General features: G+C 39.0%; 1 protein-coding gene across 11 annotated transcripts in view; it reads left to right on the top strand.

The window, feature by feature from the left end:
- The window catches only part of BPTF (bromodomain PHD finger transcription factor), a 53,980-nt gene that overhangs the window by 15,118 nt on the left and 14,670 nt on the right, over positions 1-24,192 (top strand). For 4 of the 11 annotated variants that reach the window (XM_039562560.1, XM_039562554.1, XM_039562562.1 and 1 more), the window contains exons 3-24: positions 4,427-4,650; positions 4,804-5,004; positions 5,497-5,685; positions 8,309-8,473; positions 8,652-8,827; positions 9,691-10,046; positions 10,322-10,453; positions 10,979-11,108; positions 11,843-11,978; positions 12,450-12,671; positions 12,971-15,398; positions 15,622-15,746; positions 15,952-16,080; positions 16,397-16,547; positions 17,336-17,459; positions 18,835-19,087; positions 19,535-19,696; positions 20,660-20,808; positions 21,075-21,198; positions 21,757-21,980; positions 23,116-23,338; positions 23,565-23,884. In XM_039562560.1, coding sequence (XP_039418494.1) covers positions 4,427-4,650; positions 4,804-5,004; positions 5,497-5,685; positions 8,309-8,473; positions 8,652-8,827; positions 9,691-10,046; positions 10,322-10,453; positions 10,979-11,108; positions 11,843-11,978; positions 12,450-12,671; positions 12,971-15,398; positions 15,622-15,746; positions 15,952-16,080; positions 16,397-16,547; positions 17,336-17,459; positions 18,835-19,087; positions 19,535-19,696; positions 20,660-20,808; positions 21,075-21,198; positions 21,757-21,980; positions 23,116-23,338; positions 23,565-23,884 — 6,343 coding nt within the window. The remainder of the gene's footprint in view (positions 1-4,426; positions 4,651-4,803; positions 5,005-5,496; positions 5,686-8,308; positions 8,474-8,651; positions 8,828-9,690; positions 10,047-10,321; positions 10,454-10,978; positions 11,109-11,842; positions 11,979-12,449; positions 12,672-12,970; positions 15,399-15,621; positions 15,747-15,951; positions 16,081-16,396; positions 16,548-17,335; positions 17,460-18,834; positions 19,088-19,534; positions 19,697-20,659; positions 20,809-21,074; positions 21,199-21,756; positions 21,981-23,115; positions 23,339-23,564; positions 23,885-24,192) is intronic. The other 7 variants (XM_039562564.1, XM_039562563.1, XM_039562557.1 and 4 more) reach the window with 6 other exon arrangements.

Here is a 24,192-nt window from a genome sequence, read left to right as displayed (position 1 = left end):
TATATATATATATATATATATATATATATCTATCTCTATATATATATGTCTGTATATCTACACACTGAACAAGATCAAACCACAGCTGGTATCTTGGATAACTGAAGGGTAACTTGAAGGATAACTGCCAAATGCTAAAACCTGAGATTCATGAAATTATATTATCATATCAACTTTATTAAAATGAATGAAGTGTATTCCCCAATGCCATGTGATCAAATGTATCAGAGGAAACTAGTAGATCTAAAAATAATCTGCACAAATACTGATTTGAAATCCTGCCCAGGAGGATTACAGACCTGAAGTCCTAAATTCTTGGTGGTTTTGTTTCTCAAAAGGGTTTTTAGGGCTTTTTACTTCTAATCCCCTCTCCCCCTTTAAATGTCATAAATTCAACCTGCTGCTGGTTTTCCTACCTTTTAAAGGATTTCGTAGACTTGTTCCCTGATACTTTTATTTCCATCATTTGCCTTGTTTAAGCCCATCATTGTGGGTTTGTTTCTCTTTCCACCTCTTCTGTTTTACGAAGATGGAAACGTGGACACTGAAGGGGTCTCCTCATGAACAAATATCAACAAGATTAAAACAAAAAACAGGCCAAGAACAAATTAATTCCCAAGGTTTTTGTTTCAAGCTGTTTACAAATTAAGGATGATGCCTCTGGGTCAATTGCATTTGTTTCACTTGTGAAGATCATTTCTGCAAGTTAATAACTCAGGAAATTTGGGACTTTGACTTGCATTGTCCTAGTAAGCTGCTGCAGTGTTTTAACAAGTTTATCTTTATAGAAATACTGAGATGCTTTGGATTTATCAACTATCTGTGAAAGAATATAATGAAACACTGTTTGGCTTTCATTCTGATAGCAGAAATAGGACGCACATTGTTATTCCTGAGTTGTATGGATCTTCCTCGACAGTCAAAAGCAGTTTCAGCTTTTCTTCTGTAAGATTTGTAATGCTGTTTATGTTCTTGGGGGGGTCCTCCTCTATTTTCTACAATTAATTAACAAGGGTTTGGGTCTTCATTTGAATAGATTGCTTTAAACAATTTCCTGAATTCTTCAGTTTCCAACTGTATTATCATGTAATGCAGGAAATATCTGCTACTACTAGTACTAAATATTTTGTTATCACCTTACTTGAGAGTTTGTAGCATCTTCTATGTTGCTTTTATCAGTCTTTGAACTTGTCTCTGCAGCCTGCCAGTGAATAGTTCCTGGCAGCCAGGGAGGCTGAAAGAGGTAGGAAATAGTCATGTGATTCTTTTTCCCCTCCTTGGCCTCACACATTGTCTGTGACTCAGCTGAGTCCTCTGGAGGTTCAGCAGACCTGTCCAGCACCAAGCTGGCAAATCTGTCTGGCTTGTCTGAAAAAACGTTGGGAACTGGTCCTTGTGCAGCTTTTCATCTTTCCATCTTTTTATGACAGCCCCTCTGATTTCTTCAGAGGGTAAAAGTCGTGTCCCTTTAGTAAACACAAAAAGACATTAAGGGAAAGTTAGCTGGAATCATATAATTGTTCATGTAGGTCTTACCTAAGTTGGCCAAAATAGAGTGCATGGATTGATTTCTGCTGTGTGCTCCAAGTCTTCCCCTGGCACAATCTGAATCTTGGAAAGAAGTTTGGGTGGAGATGAGTTTGGTGTAAGCACACAGACCAACCAGTTTGTGCCATTTGATTTTCTGCCTATGCTTTTCCAATAGAAAACTCTTAATTCCTGAAATTCTCTTGCTGACGTTGTGATAGCCTTCAGTTCAAAACAAACTCTATGCTCAAACCCTGGTATAAATGAAGTAGAAGGGTATTAAAATACTCTTGGATAACCTCATTGTCTGTATCCAGAATATTATCTGAGCAGTTCTTTAGTGGGCAGGACTCCAATCACGCATGGAAGGATTAGCTCCAGGTGCTTTCTGCAGAATACTCTCAGTAGTATGATGTCTCTCTCAGCTCTGTGCACTGAGCCTCAGGGTTTACTGGCCTGCAATACAGCAAACCTTTACTGGTGCAGAAGGCTTTTTCTTGAGTTATCCAGGGAAATTGAAAACAGCAGTTAATTGCTTTTCAGTCCAATGAAACCTTGCGAACCTAGAATAGAAAGGGCTGATGGGAAGGGGAAAGCCAGATGCTGCTTGGGATGTTCAGGTGACACACGTACCCTGGCTCCATTAGTGCAGCTAGAGCAATCTCAGATTTGCTGAATGGGGGGAGAAACATGAAAATAAGAAAACACTTGGTTGATCACCATCAAAATTGAAGCAATGTGTACAGGCTGCTTGTCTGGCAGATGGATGCAGGCATGGCCTTCCTTCATGGAGAGATAAGAATATATTGGACTTGATCTCAAAGGTCTTTTCCATCCAAAGTGACTCTCTGATTCTATATAAAGCGTTCATATCTAGGTCATGTAAGAGGATGTATAAATGGCATTATCTCTCTAGCAAATAATCCTGTAACAGCTACACTAGAGGGGTTCAAAATGAAAGGTTCAAGTTCCCTTTTTGGTCAGTTAAGAAATAAAATAAGAACAGCATTCATATTCTGCAGTTAACGTTTGTCAGGAGCAGAGCAGCCTTACAACTGCTGCTTTGCCAGGGTCTTGCACTTGCCACTTCCCTTGGAAACTCGCCAGGGAAAGCTCAGAAGGCACCCATTCCCTGTCCTTTTTAGTTAAGCATTTTGTTTCATCCTTTTATTTCCTCTCACTGTGTAAAGCCCTATTCTTGCATTCTCATCTCCCTTTCCATCTTGGTTTTTGGGTGTTTGCCTCTATCTTCCTCTTCTGTGGCTTTAGTTCACCACTGGTAATGAAAGTGCTGTTGTTCCTATTGTTGTTAGTAAATAACTCGTGGTTTAGAGGAAACATAGTTTAAACAGTAATTTTTTTTCAACATGGGAGTTTACAGGCCTAGAATATTCCATAGAGTCAAATGATTGTCAGTGTTCAGCTGTAATATTTTGGTGTGTTGTATGTGACAGTCTTGCTGAAATGAACTGTTTTCTGAGAAAACTTGTCAAACTTAACAGGTTGGTGTGGGTAAAACTAATGGAATGTTGGCTGTTTAGAGGAACAAATGGGTAAAGCAGAATTAGTTGCTTTTCATGAGTAAAGCCCTTTATGAGAGAGATGCAAGTTTCTTTGCAATACACCAGGTTTTATCATCAAAACCAAAAGCCAGTTTTGTAATAATGGTTTTGACAAGTTAGTTAGTAGCTGAATTTTGAGTAATATTGCCATTATTAACTTCATAACCACCTTATTTCAGTAGTGTTCTGTTTGAGTTGCAAATATTAATTGTTTCACAAACACAGTGTGGGAGGCAGTAGACCAACAGCGATCAAGTTGCCTTAAGGTTGTTTGTCTTTTTGAATCCCTGAGGCCAGTTTGTGCCATTTTTAATGTATAAGCCATGGGAAGGCAACCAGTAGAGAGGAACCTGCAACAAACCCTACAAGGGCAGATCTTTGAGACTTAAGTCAGCTTCCCATTGCTGTCAGCGCTCTGGATTAGGATCCTCAGTAGCCACAGGCCTGCAGTGCTGTAACAGGGTGCAAGTGCAGCAGTAGTTTAGTTCCTTTGCCCAGGTGAAGGCCAGACTGGTCAATCAGTGTCACCCACAAGGTGTGGGGAGCACTGGGATGTGCTGTGGAAATAGTGCTTGGGTTCATGCCAGCCTGGATCTGGCTGCTGCTGCCCAACAGGATGGAACAAGCCAAGCTGAAATCCAGCAGCTGCAGAACCACTTGGAGCATCCTCCCTGTGCTCTGCAGCCTCCAGGAGAGCCTGTTACCTGAGGTATTTATGGAGCTCCCTTGGGTCCGTGGCCCTGCTGAGGTGATGTTGGCACCAGTAATTCTGGGCTCATGGGGTCATGGAGTACTGTAGAAAAAATGTGGAAATCCCCATATCTTTTCAAATGGGTTGTGTTATGACTCATCCCTTACTGGTGCTCTCAGAGGTGGATGCTGTAGGATGCCAATATAAAATATTTTATGAATGTGATGTGCTATACTTCGAATTCCCTAACTGTGCTCGTCCCTGAATACGCTGTCAGAAACTACCATTATGGATTCTGGACTTTCAAATTATTTCAGGGTTAGTAGTAAATTACTGGTTACAGTAATAATAAATATAATGAGAATAAACCTTGTTGTCAGATTGGACAAACCAGTTTTAAGGAGACTTCAAAGCTTTCCTGAGGTAGTTGTTGTGAGAACTGAGGGGGTGAAGAAAGGGAAGGAAACAAGAAACGAATATTGATAATTGAATATTGATATTAGACTGGGTGCATATGAGCGATGTGATTTGTTTATTCACACTCAGGTATTGACATTTAATCATTCTCTGCAGAAAACAGACTGATAGTAATTTTTGTCATTTATCCAGGTATTTTAAAATCAATATTTTTTAAATACTCCTACAGAGAGGAAGATTCAGAAAGTGAGAAGGATAAGAAAATCTGGTACTACAGCACAAAGATCCAGCTGGCAGAGTTAATTGAATGCCTGGACAAGGATTACTGGGAAGCTGACCTATGCAAAACCCTGGATGAGATGCGTGAAGAAGTTCACCGGCACATGGATGTGACAGAAGATCTTACAAACAAAGCAAGGGGCAACAACAAGTCTTTCCTTTCTGCAGCAAATGGTAGGAATATTTTATGTGATGGGAATAGATGCTGCACTTTGAATCAAATCAAGTTTATCATCATCAGAAGCAGGATTTATGTCATGTTATTTGTGCTCCATGGCTCTGTAGGTGGTTTGTTTTTTCATGCTGACAACATGCTTTATATTGTAGATGAAATTTTGGACATTATCAGAGCAAGAAAAGGAGAAATAGCGGAAGATAAAAACACAGGAGATGAGGAAGCAGAAAAGCCCAAAAGTGATGTAGATAATGACCAGACAGATGCTGAGAGAGACAAGGAAGAATCTGGAGACCAGGATAAAATTGAGGAAATGCCCAATGAGCAAGACATGGAAAAAGAGAAAACAGAAGGTAAAGAAACTCTGACTATGCTTTAACAGCTCCATTTAAGTGAAGTGAACCCCACATTTCTGTAAGTGTTAATGTGATACTTTCTCTGTATGATTATCCAAGATACTTTAGTAATAGGTAGTATTTGTTAGTTCCTTTGTGCTTGTATGTTGGAGTTGTTCTTGTTAAGTAATTTCACCAATTTTCCTACTTCTATACAGCTGGCTCCTAGATACCCTGCCTTGAGGTACAGGAGGCACTTACAGGTTGTGATCAACATGTTTGTAGCAAGCCATATTACATGATTTTCAACTTTTTCCTCATCGCAACTGGTTTGTTCTTTGATTCTGAGACAATACTATCTCATAGCAAGAAAAAAAGGAAGGAGAAAGCTCGCTATTTTTCAGCATTATCAAATAAAGCTTCTGAAGTTGTTTCTATGGATGATGCCAAATGAGATCCTAAGGCATAATAAAGAACATCCCTAAAGTTTTGTTGTGCGTTTTACTATAGAGGCAACAGTCGTTGGGGATAAAAGTAACTCTGTGACCTCAAGCACTGATGACAACACCACAAATCCTTCTGCAGGAGAGAATAGTTGCTCTGAAGGGAAGGACGCAGTGGGGTGTCAGTCAGAAACCCTTGATAGCAACAACGTGGCAGAGAAGAAGGTGGCATCAGAGCTCCCTCTGGAACTCTCAGGTACAGAAGGCACTGTTACCAATGCCTCTGTAATTTGGGGAATCTGTTTTTCTCTCTGATATGTCCACTAAAACCATTCCCAGTGTATATCACTCATGCTGTTCGCTTGCAGTGCCATCCTTTACTGCTACATTGTCATTATTAACATTTCAAAGTTAATTTTCTTGCAACTAGTGCTTGAAATTTGTGGTCCACCATGACATTAGCATTTATTTCCATGCCTTTCAAAGATGACTATGGCTAAGCTTTTTATTTTCTATTTTCTGTATATTTTATTTTTCCATAGTGATCCATAATGATCATTAGCATCTTCTCAAAGTTTATTTCAAATTCTAATTTGCTGATGGCTTGTTTATTATTTTAACCTCTCATTTACTGTGTAAATTACTAACAAACGAAGCATTTTCATTCACATGTATAAACCATTGCACTGAAATGATTAAAATTGTCATGTTAGAAATTTTAAACAGATTTCAGAATTATAAGCACAAGGGTTATTGTATTTTAACATGTTTTGTTCTGCCATGTCAGTGACTCAAATGTAATAATATACACTGTTTAAAACCAGACAAACTTACTCTTGCTTTAGGAGTAAGTGGGAGTTGATTAGATGTAACATAAACTATAAGTATACTATTTTAGAATTACTTTATATTACATTTAGAATTATATTCTGTTACAAGATGTACTATATGACCAAATGTTGTTTTAAACAGCTGATCACCATTGAAATGATCAGGATTTTATTCTCAGTTCTTAAAAATCAAAACATACTCTAATGTGTGATGTGGACATACTTGGTGGGTTATGTTTTAAAAAGGGGTAGTAAATGTTTTCTCTCCTACAGAAATAGTTCTCCATGCAGTCACAGTCTGCAGCTTTTCAACTTATGAAAGTCAGTACATCCAAGCCTTGTAATAAACTTTCTTAGCAGGTGGACAAAATGAAAGCTAAGATTAATCTATAATCTGCAAGCCTCATAATACACTTCTTAAGTATAGGAAGTATCCTCATGTACGAGACAAAAACCATATATTTTAGATACATGACCAAATATTTTTGCCAGTTCTCCTATTTTTTATTCCCTTTTAAAGTTAAAATAACTATGTAGAGGGTTATTGGAAAAGATACATATCCTATAATTTTGTTTCAGACACTTTTGTGAGTTTGTATTTTATTTCAAAGATTCACTTATATATATATCATTATTTATTATGCTTTCACAAGTACTTTTCTCCTTCCAAAGCTTCTACATGAGTTGTAAATTAGTGAGCTCTTCTTTTGTAGGAAAGTGTGTGGAGAGGGTTTTTCTTTATGTCTAATTCACTATATTCACAGTGATGTTTGTGTTCTTGCTATGAAATTTCAGTTTGAGACTCTTCTTTCAGAGAGAGGGAGAGATACTGAACCAGGATCAGTGACGCAGTTACTGCCAAAAGAGGGGGAAAACATGAGTAAAATGCAGAGGTAGATGAGAATGTCTGTCACCATCCCTGTTAAATGTAATTAGGATATTAATCTTTATTAAGAGTCTGGTTTGGGTGCTTCTACTCTCCTCCAAACAACCGCCATGGAAACAGGTCCATTTTTCCTTACAGCAAAAAGGGAAATGGATCAAACAGTGGTGGTCACCCATTTGGCAAAGTCAGAAAATCACGATGCATTCAGATTAGGGATTCTCTAAGAATTCCAGAATATTTACCTGATCCATCCTTCTGCTAGAAGTGATTATTTCACAAGAAACAGATTTTGTTCTGTCACTTTTCTTAACAACATCAGAATCCCTGATGTTTTGGAAGAATTCTGGAAACAGGCAGATCTTGTAGTTTTTAAACAGCTGAACTGTCTTTGGCACAAACCTCAGAAGACATTGCTGGGTTTGCTGTTTTGAGGGATGAGGGCTTGTTCCTACTGGGAAGCTGGAGGGATTTATTTCAAGGTAGCTGCAATTCACTGACATTTAGTCAAAAGTTCCTACTGGGGCAGCACAACAGGTGAGGTGACCACAAAGTCCAGAGCTGTCAAGACACTGTAACAAGGACAGCTGGGGGCCAGGAACCCATTTGAAGCCACATTAAGACCCATCAGATCAGGAAGGGGCTGATATTTTGAGTGGGCTGATACTTACAGTGGTGCCAATGGAACAGAAATCTGTGGGATTCCTCAGAATTAAGGTGCTGAAGAAGAGACAATCAAAGACTCAATGGAAAACGAGGGGAACTGAAAGGTGTGTGCTTTGAAGAACAGCTAAAGCTCAAGAAAATTAAAAGAGAAAATCAGAAGCTGCAGGAGGACCAAATTTTATGAATTTTAAATGCAAAACACTCTCAGTAGAGGGTTCTCTGTGTATCTATAGAAAAAAAACTGTCTTGGATAAAATATGAATGTATTTTAAATACAGGTATGAATTTCAGTTCTTCAGAGATGTAGAAGTTGAAACTGCTTGGAACAAAACAAAAAATACTTTCATGGATACAGTGCTCTGAAGGGAATTAATATTTTATACTTGTTTCCCTTCAGTCCAGCAAAACATGTTCATCTGCCTTTTTTTGATGAAAACTTTAAAAGGTTGCATTGATCCAATTCAAAAGAAAAAACTAAAACTGAAGTTGTTCTTTTGTAGAAGAAACTGGTCAGATGATCCCCAGCAGTAGGTTTGCTGCACCTCCACAGCCAGATGTTGAGAACAGCAGTGGCAGCGAGCTGGACTCTGGGCAGAATGACTCCATTAAGACTCTTGATGATGCTGAAAATGCAGAGAGGGGATCCCAGGCTTCAGAGGACATAGGTAATAATAATAATGATGATGATAATAATAATGATAAGGATAATGACAGTGATGTCTCCAACTTTCATTTTATGCATCTTTTCACTAAACTTTTCTGGTTTTTTCGTAACTTCCATACATCAATAGAAAACTTCCAATTCTTAAGTTTGTTTTAAAAGCCTTTTTTTTCCCTGGGCAGGAGAGAAATCCAATGGTGACAGAAGTGATTCTCCAGGTGCAGGGAAGGGCATGCCAGGCTCAACACGGATGCTCACCAGATTGAGAAATCCAGATAGCAAACTGAGCCAGATGAAAAGCCAGCAGGTTGCTGCTGCAGCAAATGAAGCAAATAAGTTATATAAAGAAACCAGAGAGGTTTGTGCACATCTTGGAAAATTCAACTGCAAAAAAGGTTCTGGAAAGATGATAATTTCTTTAAACAATACCAAATTTTATTTAAAAGTTTAAAAAATGGGTATTGGCAGGCAATGGAGGTACTTAAAAAAAAATTAGCAAATGGTGAAATTGTAATATCACGGGAAGCTTTTTCCCCCTTCTCCTTTGCTCTTCCTGTCTTGGGTGCTCTCTACAGAGTGATATGACACTGACCCAATGCACTGGTGTAGTTGTTTTATATGACTGGGTTGTTTGTTGTTTTGGTTCTGTTCTTTTTAAGTAGCCAAATTTTTCCAGGAAGGAAGTGTTTGACTGTTGGGACTTTTTTGCAGTTAATTGTATGCATATTATTTGGTATATTAATTTTATTTCTATTAACTGATTTTTCCTTATAAGTTAACATTTGGTGCATTTATTGACAAACAAATTAGTCTAGTGATGTTATCCATGCCATGTTTTCAGAGTCCAGGATACTTGTTTGCTAAGCTACCTGTCTGAATTCTGTGAGGAGGGGGTTCACAGCTTACCTGAGTTTAGTGAAGCTCTTTTCCCAAGGCTCTCTTCCTCCATAGGCATAATCAGAGCAGCAAAACAGGCTCCTGTTTGGTCTGAGGAGCCTGGATGATTTTTTAATGTTAAAGTTGATCCTGGGAATATCCTAGCTCTATAGACAGCCATTGAAGTACATATATTGCTGTATTGGATAAACAGTTACTTGCTTCTACAAACTGATGCAGGGTATTTTTATTCTTTTATAGATAGACATTTGAAGCCTAAATCATAAGTAAATAGAAGGAATGGTTTTAAAGATTCATTTAAATTTCCAATATTTCTTTCATAAGGTTCTGGTGGTCAACTCTCAAGGCGAAGTCTCCCGAGTGAACACCAAGAAGGATGTTGTGACTAAAGGAAATATCAACAATTATTTCAAACTGGGGCAGGAGGGGAAGTACCGTGTTTATCACAATCAATATGCAACCAATTCCTTTGCTTTGAACAAGCACCAGCACAGGGAAGACCACGACAAGAGGCGACACCTCTCACACAAATTCTGCCTGACTCCAGCTGGAGAGTTCAAGTGGAACGGATCTGTTCATGGCTCCAAAGTTCTGACCATATCCACCCTGAGGCTGACCATTATTCAGCTAGAAAACAATATCCCAGCATCCTTCCTTCACCCTAATTGGGCTTCTCACAGGTAAATTAATAAATGGAAATACATATTCTCGTGTTTTACTTGTGGTTTTGCTAGGAGTGTTAATAAGCAATGGTCTTTGTTTTTTTCAAATCTGTGATTTCCAAGCATTCAGTATAATAAAATATGATGTGTGTTTAAGATGGAGGCTAAAAGGGTTGTACATTTGAGTAAAGTACTAATACAGGAGTTTTTATCCTACCATTAAATCTTCTTAAAATGGCGAGCTATATTAGTGCGTGTAAATATTTCATATCTTTTTCTTCTTTCCAATTTAGGTCTAACTGGATTAAGGCTGTTCAGATGTGCAGCAAACCCAGAGAATTTGCACTAGCACTGGCTATACTGGAGTGTGCAATCAAACCAGTTGTCATGCTGCCTATCTGGCGAGAATCCTTGGGGCACACGAGGTAAAATTAATAAATACTAAAATATTTTGCATTACGAGAATTTTACTTTGGTTTGCAATTGCTAGTTCCTTTAAGTCTGTAAGAATTACGTTTAAATTGAAACTTCAGCACTTGAAGTGTTTTTTCTCAACCAGAAACACTGAAAAACCATGACAATATTTAAAAGTGTCATTGCTCCTGCATTTTTCTGAGCCACAGTTTCAAAAGTGCTAAAACTCTGGGAGAAGAGAAGAGCATATTTCAACACTCTCAGTTCAGTGGAGTCTGAGTTTTGTCTTTCATTTTGTCATAGGAGCAGAAAATAGATGTCTGTGTTAGACACAGTTGCATCCAGCTGTGTTTGCCTCATTGAAATCGCAAAAGAAAGTGATGTTCCTGTTACAAGTAATACCTAAAACCTGATAGTGGGCATTCCTCTTAACTTCAGATATTTAAACTTCTTCAAAGGAGTATTATGTGCTGTTGACTTCTTATATTTGCTTGCACGATTCTGTACTTAAATGCACTTAAATCTGTACGGAATAGATTACGCAGAATGACAGCAATAGAAAGAGAAGAAAAGGAGAAAGTAAAAAAAAAAGAGAGAAAACAAGAAGAAGAAGAAACAATGCAGCAAGCTACATGGGTGAAATACACATTTCCTGTCAAACACCAGGTGAGCGTTTCTTTTGTGGGAAGAACAAAGAAAATACAGAAACTGTTGATTTCTGACTCTTTTTCTGTTTTCGTTTAAGTTTACAATGTTCATGTCCTTGTGTTACTGCCTGCCATGGGAGTAGGAACCATGGCCATGTATTCAAGCACATAATCCTGGTCTGAACTGAATTTGATCTGTGTCATGCTCTTACTGACACTGCCTGGAGTGAGAGATAAATGGTCTGCAAATGCAGCCTTTCCTAATGGAAGGTTTTGGTGGTTATTGGAATCTTGTCTGTATGTCTGTCCCATACCCACTCCCTCTCCCCAAAAAATCCAGCCTAGCTACCATTTGGAAGTTGTCTAATATGATGGAAACTACTATAGAAACCTCTTTATACTGTCCTACGGTAGATACTAACTACTTTTGTTGGAATAGTTCTTTGCTCTACACTTGTAACAAGCATACAGGTTGATTCAAAAACTCCTATAATCTTTCAGCTTTTAGGTAAATAGATTCTCACTATTGCATAAATAAACGAGGCTTTTAGATGTTACTGTGATAGAGCAATTTAATTATCAGCAAATATATCTTCAATTTTAGTACATTATTTCACAAATATACTTCAGCTTGCTTGGAAAAGTGTGTAAAAAATTTGGAGGTTTTTTAAATCATCTTTTGGTTTTTAAATGTAAACATTAATAATGCAGCAATTAGCATCATTAATATTACGATTTTAAAAATATTTACAGGTTTGGAAGCAAAAAGGAGAGGAATATAGAGTAACAGGATATGGTGGCTGGAGCTGGATTAGTAAAACCTATGTCCACAGGTTTATGCCCAAACTGCCAGGAAATACTAATGCAAATTACAGAAAATTGCTATCAAGTAAGTGTCTGCATTGCTTATATTTTTTTAATTTCAGTTAATTTGTGTGTGGTATTTCTTAAGGAGCCTTTAGGAATAATTTTGTTCCAGCAAAGCTTTTGTGGATATCTGCTGATCTTTGTCGGTGTAACCTGTTCAGTCATCACAGATACTTTTTAGCTACATTAAATTATTTCAATTATGTTGTGTGTAATACTTGTGCATCTTTGTATATCCTTATTTAAATTAAAGGTAGATAAAAATTATGTAGAGAATCAAAACCAAAAAATAACATCTTAAATTTTGGGGGGATGTATAGATATATTCGATAGTGCACTGTTTAATCTATGGTGTTACCACTGGATTCTGAATTTTCTTTCTGAATTTCACTAATGGTGTGCAGATGATTTGAGAAGTAAACTGGCATACATTCAAATGTGGCAGAGTACAAAAAATACTCTGGATAATTGAAATAATTTAATTTGTTAATAGCAAAGAGTGAAGATGAAAAGTGCAACTTGGATAAACGAAAAGGTCCAACTAAGATAAAAACAGAGAAAGACAGAGCAAAGGATTCTTGGGATCTGCAAGCAAAAGACAAAGCAGATGTCTCAGAAACCTTGGAGAAAGTACAAGTAAAAGAAGAAAAGTTGCGTGAAGAAAAAGTAGAAGTTGACACAATTTCTGAAAACTTAGATCAGGCCAAAGACACAGGTAATAATCTTTTGTTATTCTGAAACTGCTGTTCATGACACCATTGCATGAGTAAAAGCATAGAACCTCAGAAATAACTACTGAAACACTGTAACAGATTTTTTCAAGACATCTAAAATGTCTCAGTTAAATGATTGCCTATTATCCATTGTAGTAGTGTCTGAAGTTTTTGTTCCTTTTTTTATTGAAATCTATTAATATGCTAAATATGCATTTATTTCTTAGTACTTAATGTAAAAATATAATTTAGTATTCATTGTTGGGGAGCTCACTGACTCAGAGTTACTTCTTCTTCACAGTGGAAAAAGACATCGATGGTGAAAATGATAAAGTCATTAAGGAAGAACCTATGGATGTAGATGATGTGAAAATTGAATCGTCCATAAAAGATGAGGAAAGTCATTGTAAGCGGGATATAATCAATGTCAGTGAGGGATTTCATTTAAGGACTTGCTACAAACGGAAAGTAAAATCATCAAAATTAGATGGACTCCTGGAGAGGCGAATAAAACAATTTACACTGGAAGAAAAACAACGTCTAGAAAAGATTAAGCTAGAGGCTGGTGCTAAGACTGGGGGCATTCGATCTGTAAGCCCCCAGAAAAATGCAGATGAGCTACAAACGAGGAAGGGAAAAGAAGGAAGCCAGTTTGACAGTTCTTCCCAAGATCAAAGCTGTATTTCAGACAAGACCCAAGCCGAAGATGCAGAACAGGACTGTTTGCCCATCAGCAGCATCTCCTGTACCAAAACTGGGGATGAAGATGAGCCTTCTTTGCCTTTGTCAAACAGGCTCTCAAAAGGAGAAGGGCAGCTGCCGGATGAAGACTCCCCTCAATCCTCTGAAGGAGACAGCTCCATTCAGAATGATGGCAAAGAAAACAATCCTGAACCTTTGGCTGCTGCTAAGTGTCAAGGACAAGAGGCTCTTGGAGAGTCTGAGAGCTCTTTAGTGGATGGCTTGAAACAAACCAGTGCAGAAGGCAGAATCAAATGGGATGTTTCAGAAACAAATGAAAAACCCTTGAAACAAAAGCTACCTATTACCAGAGTATCTCAGCGAGAACTTGAAAACTTAGGGCCAGTGGTACCTGAAAGCAGCTGTAGAAGAGATGCTGTGGCCACTCTTGAAAAACCAGACTCAGAAGGGAATTCTGAACAGCAGAGCAAAGATCCAGAAAACAATTATATGATAAAAAGCCATATGGAAACAATGTCCTCTCAAGAAAGTGAAATGGAGGAAGAAATTGCTCCTGTAAAGGCTGAAAGTAAATCTGAAAAGATGGTATTTCACCAAAAATCAGCTAATAAAAATCTAGAATCGTTTAAAACAGGGCTGATTTCTGAAAGAAACCGTGAAAGTCAAACTCTGGAACACATGGATGGGGAACATATTAATGAGGATTTACTGACCTCTAAACTAACAGAGGCGAATGGTCAAAAGAAAGGTCAGGAACTGAAAGTGGAGACAGGTACCATGAACAAATATCTTGATCAGACAAATGTAAATACGGTTACTGATAAAAAGAATAATAAAGATGAAGAAACTGAGACAGACTTAGAAAAAGAAAAATCATCATTTCAAATGAATGGAAAAGACAATGACATCAAAGCATTATCAAATGATGACTGCTTAGTGAAAAATACCTGTGAAGCTAAGGCCGGGGGTGATATCGAACCAAAAGTTAATAATATTAATAAATCCATTCCAGAACATGAAATAAAACCATTGACTTTTAAGGAATCTTCAGTAAAACCATTCATGAATGGTGGCATCATGGGAGGAGAGGACACCAAGGATAAAAATAATGTGGACTTGAAGTCACATCTGCGGAGTTCACTTGAATCTGAGTCTGGAGAGAGTCTTCAGCCACCAGATGAAGTTCTCAAGTATGTGCAGAAAACTGAAGAAAACCAGCTTTCTCCGGAGAGATCTGCCAGTATTGGCTCTGCTTCCCCACCAACACAGCCTGTCTGTAAAGAAAATAACCTGAACAGAGAAACAGAATCTATGGAAACTGAAGCAGCTGAGGAGAAGAAAGTTGCTCCATCACCTGTAATCTCATGTGAGGAATCCAGCTTGAGGAGTCACTTTGCTGACCAGAATGGTGTACAGACCTATAAAATGGAAAATATTAATGGAGAAAGTAAAATAAAAACTGTTATTACTGAAGTGACTACCACAACCTCAACTGTGTCCACAGAGTCCAAAATGGTGTTTAAAGTCGCAGAGACTGGAGCTGCCAGTGATGAGAAAACCACAGTTGTTTCATCTACAGAAAACTGCGCCACCACCACTGTCACCACCACCACCACTGTGACCAAGCTCACCACTCCATCCGCAGACAGTAACTCTGATTTCATCTCTGTCCAAGAGCACAGTAAAACGGTGGTTACAACAACGGTCACCGATTCACTGACCACCCCAGAAGGCACATTGGTGACTTCTATGACTGTCAGCAAAGAATATTCCACAAAAGACAAAGTGAAGTTAATGAAATTTGCAAGACCCAAAAAAACTCGTTCTGGAACTGCCTTACCATCTTATAGGAAATTTGTTACCAAAAGCAGTAAAAAAAGCATATTTGTTTTACCCAATGATGACTTAAAAAAGCTGGCCAGGAGAGGAGGTATCAGAGAGGTTCCTTATTTCAATTACAATGCAAAGCCTGCCTTGGATATCTGGCCATATCCATCGCCAAGACCAACTTTTGGGATCACTTGGAGGTACATATTTTACATTTTTGAGAAAAAGTGTAGAATGTGATGAAATGACTTGATTTTTAAAATACAAGTGATACACAGGTTTGTGCCCAAACATGCAAATTTTGCTATTTATGATTCAGTTTTTTATATTGTTCAGTAAAAGTAGAATGGAAAACCTTTGTCCTGATGGTTTGGTTGGGTATTTTAAGTTGATTTTAAAATATAAGTCATTTTCTGTCATTAGGTATCGACTCCAAACAGTCAAATCTTTGGCTGGAGTGAGCCTGATGTTGAGATTATTGTGGGCATGTCTCAAGTGGGATGATATGGCAGCAAAAGCTCCACCTGGGGGAGGAACCACAAGGACAGGTATTGTTATTTTAAATTTCTTTGCAAAAGCTTTTGCTGTAAATTCTGAGTATTTCACTCCCTCAAAACATTTCTATAAAGGCTTGCTGTCAGCTGTGGCATTTGAATTTTGTTTGCTGTTTCTTTGCCTTGAGTATGTTGGGTTGATTAGAGATATAGCTTTATTTGTTTCTTTTATTAATGTACTGGGACTCATTTGTTGCAGAAACAACTGAAACTGAAATTACAACAACAGAAATAATCAAGCGGAGAGATGTTGGTCCGTATGGGATCCGGTCAGAGTACTGTATAAGAAAAATCATTTGTCCCATTGGTGTTCCAGAGGCTCCAAAAGGTTGGTTGGTTTGTTTGTTTGTTCGTTTGTTTAGACATTTCCCCCCTCCCTGTAATCCTGAGGTAAGATAATCTAGATCTAAGGTAGCTGTATCTTTATGCTAATTCAAACCATCAAGGGAGCAAATGCAGCTTGCCTGAACGACTCATTTACCTACCGGGAAACAAATACTGCATTTAACAAATGGACATGATTTATCTGAAGCTGAAAGGCCTTCCTGTTTATAAAATGGGACTGAAATCTCTTAATCTTGGTTTACACTTCAATTTCATTTTACAGTATAGCTTAATGTGTGTGTTTTGACTGTTCTCTAAAGAAACTCCAACACCCCAGAGGAAGGGACTTCGATCAAGTGCCCTCAGGCCAAAAAGGCCAGAAACACCCAAGCAAACAGGCCCTGTTATAATGGAAACTTGGGTAGCAGAGGAGGAATTGGAACTGTGGGAGATCAGGGCATTTGCTGAAAGGTAAACAAACTCAAGTGAACTTTTAAAGAAAGTAGTCTTAATTTGTATGATTGTTAAATAAAAGTTCCCCCTAGAGAACACGAACTTGGTCACTCTGATCACTAAAAACACATCCATGTTGTATTTTTACTGGGCCTTTTGTTAATGATAGTCAAGCTTAAAGTTATAAAGCTTAACTATTTGCTGGTACCAAAACTAAGGTATGCAGATATTTCAGATTTGTTAGAACTAATACTATGTTAATTTTTCCATGCTTATGAACTAACCACTATTATATGCTAAAAGGCTACTACTGTAATTCATGGAAAGGCTTTAGGCTGCTTTTGGCATGACTTTATACAGTATTTGTTAAATACTTCTATAATCCAAAGAAAATAACTGTGCACAAGTAAATTGAGCCTGAGAATATTCAAGTCATAAGGTGCATATTTTCAGTATCACATGCTTAGAGTTGGAACAAGATTTTTGAATCTCTTGGAAAGAATAATTTTAAATATATGTTATTACGTGGGTTCCTTGCAGTCTCAGATGTAATTATAAATTCCAGTTTTGATTAATAGTTTCCTGTAAGATGTTGCAGTAGTTTAGCATCAGGATGTTTCAGGGATGTTGCATGCAACTTCAGTAGTTTATTTTGAAATATTTTTAAAGCCGTGACCAGTTTTTCAATGATCTTCTGTCTCAACAGTTGCTCTTATGAGAGCAATTAAATTCGATAGAAACGAATGCAGTTTGATGGTTGGATTTTATGTGGTGGTATAACTTACTTTTGGTTGTGTCTTTGGCAGGGTGGAGAAGGAAAAGGCACAGGCAGTTGAACAACAGGCTAAGGTTAGTGAACAGAAGAAGGCAGAGGAATTCAAGGCCCAATTGGAGGCTCAGCTAAAACACCAACGTTTGGCTGCCCAGCAGGTGGGGAGCTGTTGGTTGTCCCACCAGTCAGCAACTGCACTGCTCACCACATGCATCACAGGCTGGGAAATGAACTTATCCCTTGCTTACACCATTTCTCAAATAGCGCCAACTGCAAATTAAGCCATCAAACAATGCTGCTGCCACTGTGTACATTTGTTATTTTGAAACAGGGTTAAAGCAAAGGTTTGTTCTGGATTGCCTTTTTTTCCCCCCACGTCATTTATAACGCTTTAGAAAGGTGTAGTTTGTTTCCATTTTAAAAGAAGGCTGGGAAGCACCCATTTCCAGGTGAGGTCCTCAGTGTTCTATGTGTAATGGAAAGCTGCCTTGGAATACAGCTGACTTGGGAATACAACTGCATTTCATGCTTCACTCAAATCTTTTGATTTTATTCTATCTTTTCTGAGTTAAGCCCATTAATAATTTTATTTAAATTTATGTAGATATGTGTATGTATTTATATATAAATGTATGCCCTTAGGAAACCCGATGCCATGTTGGTATTTCACATACATTATTAAGAACAGTGCTTTTTCCCAACTTACTCCTTTTTCATTTCATCTTCCCTGACAAAAACCCAAGTAGTGAATGAGTGCTTCTGATTTGTGGGCATTACTATAGTGCTGGAATTCAAATTAAATAAATACAGAGATAATTCCAGTAACATAGGAAAAAATGTTAGATTAGTTGACAGAATTTTAGAAGAGCCTACTGATACAATCCCTTCACAAAGGGGCTCTCTAGATGAAATGTGCCTTTTCAACAGTTACAGCACAGAAGGTCACTAGGTAAGGTAAGGGATTTTGAACCTAATTTTTTTAAGCAGGCTGCAAACTGGATTTACATTTAAAAGAATATTTTTTAAAATTGCATTCTCAATGGTGAAGCAGAATGAAAGTCTGGTTTTTTCGGTTACTGGCAGGATCTCAGTGCAGGAAGCTCTAAATTTAGGAATGCTAATAGTAAACTCTGTGTTGATGATGATATACCAATTACTGACCTAGATGTATGCACATGGTCAAAGCCAAATATAGATGGAAATTCTTCGATTTTTTTTCTAATCTTTCTGATTAATCTGAGACAAATTAATATGTTGAGGGTTTTTTTTTTTTTTAAGTAAAATGTGGAGTGAAATTAACATAAACTGATAAGGTTTTTAAAGTTGCTATAAATGAAAATTTCTGGCTGTGTATTCTAAGCATATTTTTAGTTCTGGAGGTCAAGGAGCCTATTCTTCAATCCTCTACAATTTAAACTAAAATCCTACCAGAGGCCTTTTTCTCTCAATACTGGGTAGAGACAATGTTTATGTTGCAAAATCTGAAAATACTAATTATCCCTTTATTCCATTTTTTTTTTCTAAATTCCATAGAAACGGCTGGAACAGCAGAAGCAGATCCCTGCAGGAGGTGTGGTCCCTGCAGCCACCACAGCCAGCAGCCCTGCAACCACAGTCTCCACACCACAGAAAGTCATGGTGGGCCCTCTGACAGGCCCTGTCCCCACGGGAACCAAAGTAGTACTCACCACTAAAGTGGGTTCTCCAGCTACAGTAACATTCCAACAGAACAAGAATTTCCATCAAACTTTTGCTACTTGGGTTAAACAAGGCCAATCTTCAACAGGTAAGGAGCCATTTGTCATGGAAGGAACATGTGCTGGAGTTCATCCTGTGTATACATCACATTCTATATACACATCACATCTCCTCCAAATATGCAGCATTATTACATTTCTCGTTATCTTTGCTCTTAACTCCTGCTGTGCCAGAAGGACATTTCTGAGATTATACCTGTCTAGTTTTCACTTGTTTTGATTTGGTAGGAAGTCTCATTTCTGACTTGTCTCATTCATTACTTACAGTTTTTGTACTAGTAATCATTCATTAAAGCATTTTATGGTGTAACATACTGTTTCCAAAAAAAGAATCTTTACCAAAGAAAGCATGACACATTCAAAAAAAACAAAAATGTAAAAGTAATCCTGTAGTTTGCTGTTTCATACTTGAAAAACAGTCATTTCATTGACTAATTATTCTGCTCTAAACCTGCCTGTTCTGTGTGCCTCAATAGCCACTAGCACAGCTGCCACCTCAGCCACAACCATTGCCAGCACAGGGCAGACCTTCCAGCTCTCAGGCAGCCCAGTAACGATGGCAGGGAAAGTGATAACTAAGCTGCCACTCCCTGCAAACAGCAAGATTGTTGCCGTCAATGTGCCATCAACTCAAGGAGGTAGGGCAAAGGGAACTGAATAAAAATTGTATTCCAGCTTGCTGCTTAATTCTCCTTTGACACTATTTTCCCAGTGAAGTAAACTGCGACTTGAAGGGGGAAAAATATTTTATATATATATATAAATACAAGTTTCCACAGCTTGTTCCCCCTGTGTTACATATTTGTGTCTGGAAGGGAAAAAATGCAAGATTTTGCCTATAAATTATTCTGCATTTCCTAGCACAAAATTAGGAGCTTTATTTTGAACAATGTGGAATGAAGCATGCTTTTTTTTTGTTATCTAAATCAACAAAGCAACTTTCTTCACAAAAATATTAATGCCTACAGCTGCTCTTCACTGATGAGGAGTATGGCTCCAGACTAAGATTAGCATTTTTGATTCTTGCCTCAAGAAGAGGACTTAATATTTTGAGATTTGTGAATGTATGTTGAACAGAAAAGCCCAATTCTCTGTCTCCATCATATTTAGCATTTGAGCAAGTCATGAAGGCTGCAGATTTTGTATTGAAATTTCTTAGGTGACAGGAGAAGCGTTGCCTGTTTTCTTCAGCACCACATGTTGTAGGTGAAAGGTGTTTAAACTGTTCTCTACATTTGAAATTAATCAGATTATAGCTTTTAATGGTTGTATAACACTAATTTGTGGCACCCTGTCAATGCAAGGACTTTGCAGTTACCATCAAACTGATATTAGCGAAGTTCATACTTTCCTTAACCTTTTCTAAAATATCTGTTTCCTAACTTAAAATGGACTATTTAAACTACTTGAAGCTGGACTACTGATAAAGTATGATGCTGCTTCTTTTTACAATATGACAAAGGCTCTCCCAAGACGTGTTGAAAGGCTCAAAGGCATTCTAGAAACCTGGAGACTGAGTTCTAAATGCCACCCTGGAGTTGCAGTTACCTATTTTGCTGGCCATTATGTCATTAATGAATGCTCAATTTTTCTTTAATTAGGTGTGGTTCAAGTTCAGCAAAAGGTATTGGGTATCATTCCATCAACTACAGGTGCAAGTCAAACCTTTACTTCATTCCAGCCAAGGACAGCAACTGTAACCATTAGGCCAAACACCACAGGGACGCTAGGAACAACAAGCACTTCACAAGTAAGATGTTTTTCTGGTTATTTAACTCAAAAAAAAAAGTGGGTGCATAGATTTTAAGTTACTGGCAGATAGTAAAACTTCTGGCTAATCACTTTTCAATGTTTTTGGCTCCTCTCAGCAATGGTGTGTATGGGTCCTTTATTCCAAAGAGGTACAACAGTTCCCTCCAATTGGGAAAATTAAAACACACAAGGAAAATAATTCAGGGCATATTTCAGGGGCTTTTTCCCTAAGTTTACACATGGTCTCCTCTTTGGTGTGCACAGGTAGTGCAGGGTACACCGCTGCGCCCCGGGATGACAGTGATCCGGACACCACTGCAGCAGTCAACCCTTGGCAAGACCATCATTCGAACACCTGTAGTGGTGCAACAAGGTATTCTGCCAGCCAGTAGGTTCACTTTAATATTTAAATTCCCAGTGTGAAATCCATGGTTTGTTTCTTCATTAATTCCTTGTGTATCATTGTGTCCCAATGCAAAAATCCCTCATTTTGATGCTTGACTTTTAACTAACGCCTTTTTTGGCTCTTGGATGTGTTGGCTGGAGGCTTTGTCAGTGTTGTTCATCACTGACACTGGGAAAGGTAGTACTTAATTTTAAGTCCATTCATTCTGGGGAAAAAAAAAGAAAAACTGAAAAACCCTAAAAACATATAGAGTAATTGTGCATTGAGAAAGCCTCCCTTTTTGTTGGTTTTTTCATAAAGAGAAGCTAAATGTTTGAAGTATTCCATATGCATGCAACCTTAAAATAGAAAACATTTTGCAGACATTTTTCAGTCAATCACATAAATGGTTTGTAAAGAAAATTTATGTGCAAACTGCAGTGTTTGCTTCACCTGTCTGATCACTATCACACCCCACTGCAATTTGTGACTTGGAGGTTTCCTGTGCTTATGGTTAAAAAGCTCAAAACATGTTTCTTAGCTCAAATTCTTCTCTTCCAGGTCAGACACAGCAAGTGGTGACTCAAATAATCAGGGGTCAGCCTGTCTCAACAGCAGTTTCTAGTACCAGCACAGCTTCTTCCAGCACTGGGCAGAAAACCATCACAAGCTCTGGAGCAGCCCCTCAACAAGTTCAGCCACAGACCCCAGCACCGCCCCCTCGCCCTCAGCAGGGCCAGGTGAAGCTGACAATGGCCCAGCTCACGCAGCTCACACAAGGACAGGTAAAGCACTGGACAGTCCTGGGTGTGGAAGTGTGCTAACACCCATCCAGCCTTTGGATTTCAGCAGTGTAGTGCCTGTGCCCTTAAATTTATGTGTCTGGCTTCATTTAGGATGACCATTGGCATAATTACAGACTGAAAGCAGCCTAAATAGTAAATAAATAAAATAAATAGTAACTACAAAGTAAGTCGTTTTAATAGTAAAGTTTTAACTCCCACTTCCTGTTGTATTTCCCAGTAAGGTATCTGGCATCAGGAGTGTTCAGCAGTATGGAAAAAGAAGTCTTTAATAGCAGTAAGGGACATAATTATTCTGTATGGCCTATTTTGTAGACATTCAGATCATAATGTTGATTCCTTGTCTTTTGATTTGATGTGAAGATTTAGTTTTCATTCATGCTATCCAGAATCTCAGAGGAAAAGTTGCAGTATCTTTGAGCAGAGGAGGAAAAAGTTCTTAAAACTTCTGCTCAGATCATGAAGGTCTGTTGGCAAAAAATAAGTTTAGAGTCAATTTTTGGGTCCAAGTACATTTCTGTGATTTACCACAATATCTATTCTTCAAACTATAAATAATACATATAAATTATTGCAATGTACAGACTGCTGGTTGCCAGATAAGGTTTTTTGTAGGTGGAACAAGACTTGGAGTTCAAGCTGAAGGGGGAGGGTAGGTTTAGATTAGATACTGGGAGGAAATTCTTCCCTGTGAGGGTGGGGAGGCCCTGGTGCAGGGTGCCCAGAGAAGCTGTGGCTGCCCCATCCCTGGAAGTGTCCAAGGCCAGGTTGGACGGGGCTTGGAGCAGCCTGGGACAGTGGAAGGTGTGGGTGGAACTGGGTGAGCTTTAAGTTCCCTCCCAGCCTAAACCATTCTGTGAGTTTCTACACCAAAGACTCACAGGTTTTGTATTGTGTTCTGTTCGTTCACAAAATGTGTAACTCCACCCTAGTCATCTGGGGCGATAGAATTGTTGAAAGAGTATTTTATTATCTCAGATGCTAGTTTTAGATTTTAGGAGTACGGTATGTGATAAAAATATTGAATTTTGAAATCTAAACCCCTCATTATTCTGATTTTCAGCAAAGTCTGTCTAAGAATCGTGTCACTAATACATCAATATTAACTTTTTTTTAGGGTGGCAGTCAAGGTTTAACTGTGGTAATTCAGGGACAAGGTCAAACTACTGGTCAGTTACAGTTAATCCCTCAGGGTGTGACTGTAATACCTGGTCCAGGACAACAGCTTATGCAAGCAGCTATGCCAAATGGTACAATTCAGAGATTTCTGTTCACCCCACTACCAGCAGCTGCTACTACAGCTAGCACAACTACAACCACGGTTTCTACTTCAGCCTCGGGTAAGCACTGTTCTGTTCAGCAGGAAAAAAGCTTCCATTTCAATTGCATGGGAGTATTTATGCAGCTGGAGGTGGTCTGTTAGTGCAGTAAATTTGTTGGAAGTGTGTTGCAGAGTCTGTTGAGTTGCTGCATAGAGCTTTGCAGTAGTTCCAGAGGGTTTGAGTTAGTAAGGCTCATAGCCCTGCCATTTACAATTAATGGAATCCTCGTTTGTGTTCTTCTCAGCTGCAGGGGAACTGAAGCCGGCTCTGCAGGCGCCACCAGCACCGGCTGTGCCCGCGGGGCAGGGGCAGCCCCAGGGCCAGCCCAGCTCGGCCCCTGCGCAGCCCGTGGGGGCGCAGCCCCAGGGTGCTCAGCCCGAGGCCCTGAGCCAGCCCGAAGTCTCCGGTGACTCTGCGGCGCCCCCCGAAGCTCAGCCGTCCAAATCTCCAGCTCAGTCTCCAGCCCAGGCTCGGGGACTCTCTCCAGCGCCAGGCCTGATGCAGCCGCCGCCTGCGGGCCTGCCCCCAGGCCAGTCCCCAGCCCAGGCTCAGCATCCAGCTCAGGTGCAGACTCCAACCCGACAACCCAGTCCGATGTGGCCCCATGCTCCCATACAAATTCCAGCTGGGCTGCAGCAATCCCAGCCTCAGGTTCAGACCTCAGGCTCAACCCTTGCAAGTTTAAACCCTCAAAGTTTAAATCAGGTTCCTGTGCAGTGCCCAGCTCATCCTCAGCTGCACCTTCAGCAGCCTCCAACAAGTGTTACTGAATTGCCTCAGCTTCAGCTGCAAGTGGAAATCCTCTCTCAGCTGCAGCCCCATGCTGTGGCTCAGATACAAGCCCAGCAGGGCAGCGTGCCGCAGATCAGGCT

This window comes from Corvus cornix, chromosome 18, assembly GCF_000738735.6.
Source record: "Corvus cornix cornix isolate S_Up_H32 chromosome 18, ASM73873v5, whole genome shotgun sequence".
Taxonomy (NCBI): Eukaryota; Metazoa; Chordata; class Aves; order Passeriformes; family Corvidae; genus Corvus; species Corvus cornix.
The sequence above is the reverse complement of the archived record's forward strand: the minus strand, read 5'-3'. Positions and strand labels throughout refer to the sequence as shown.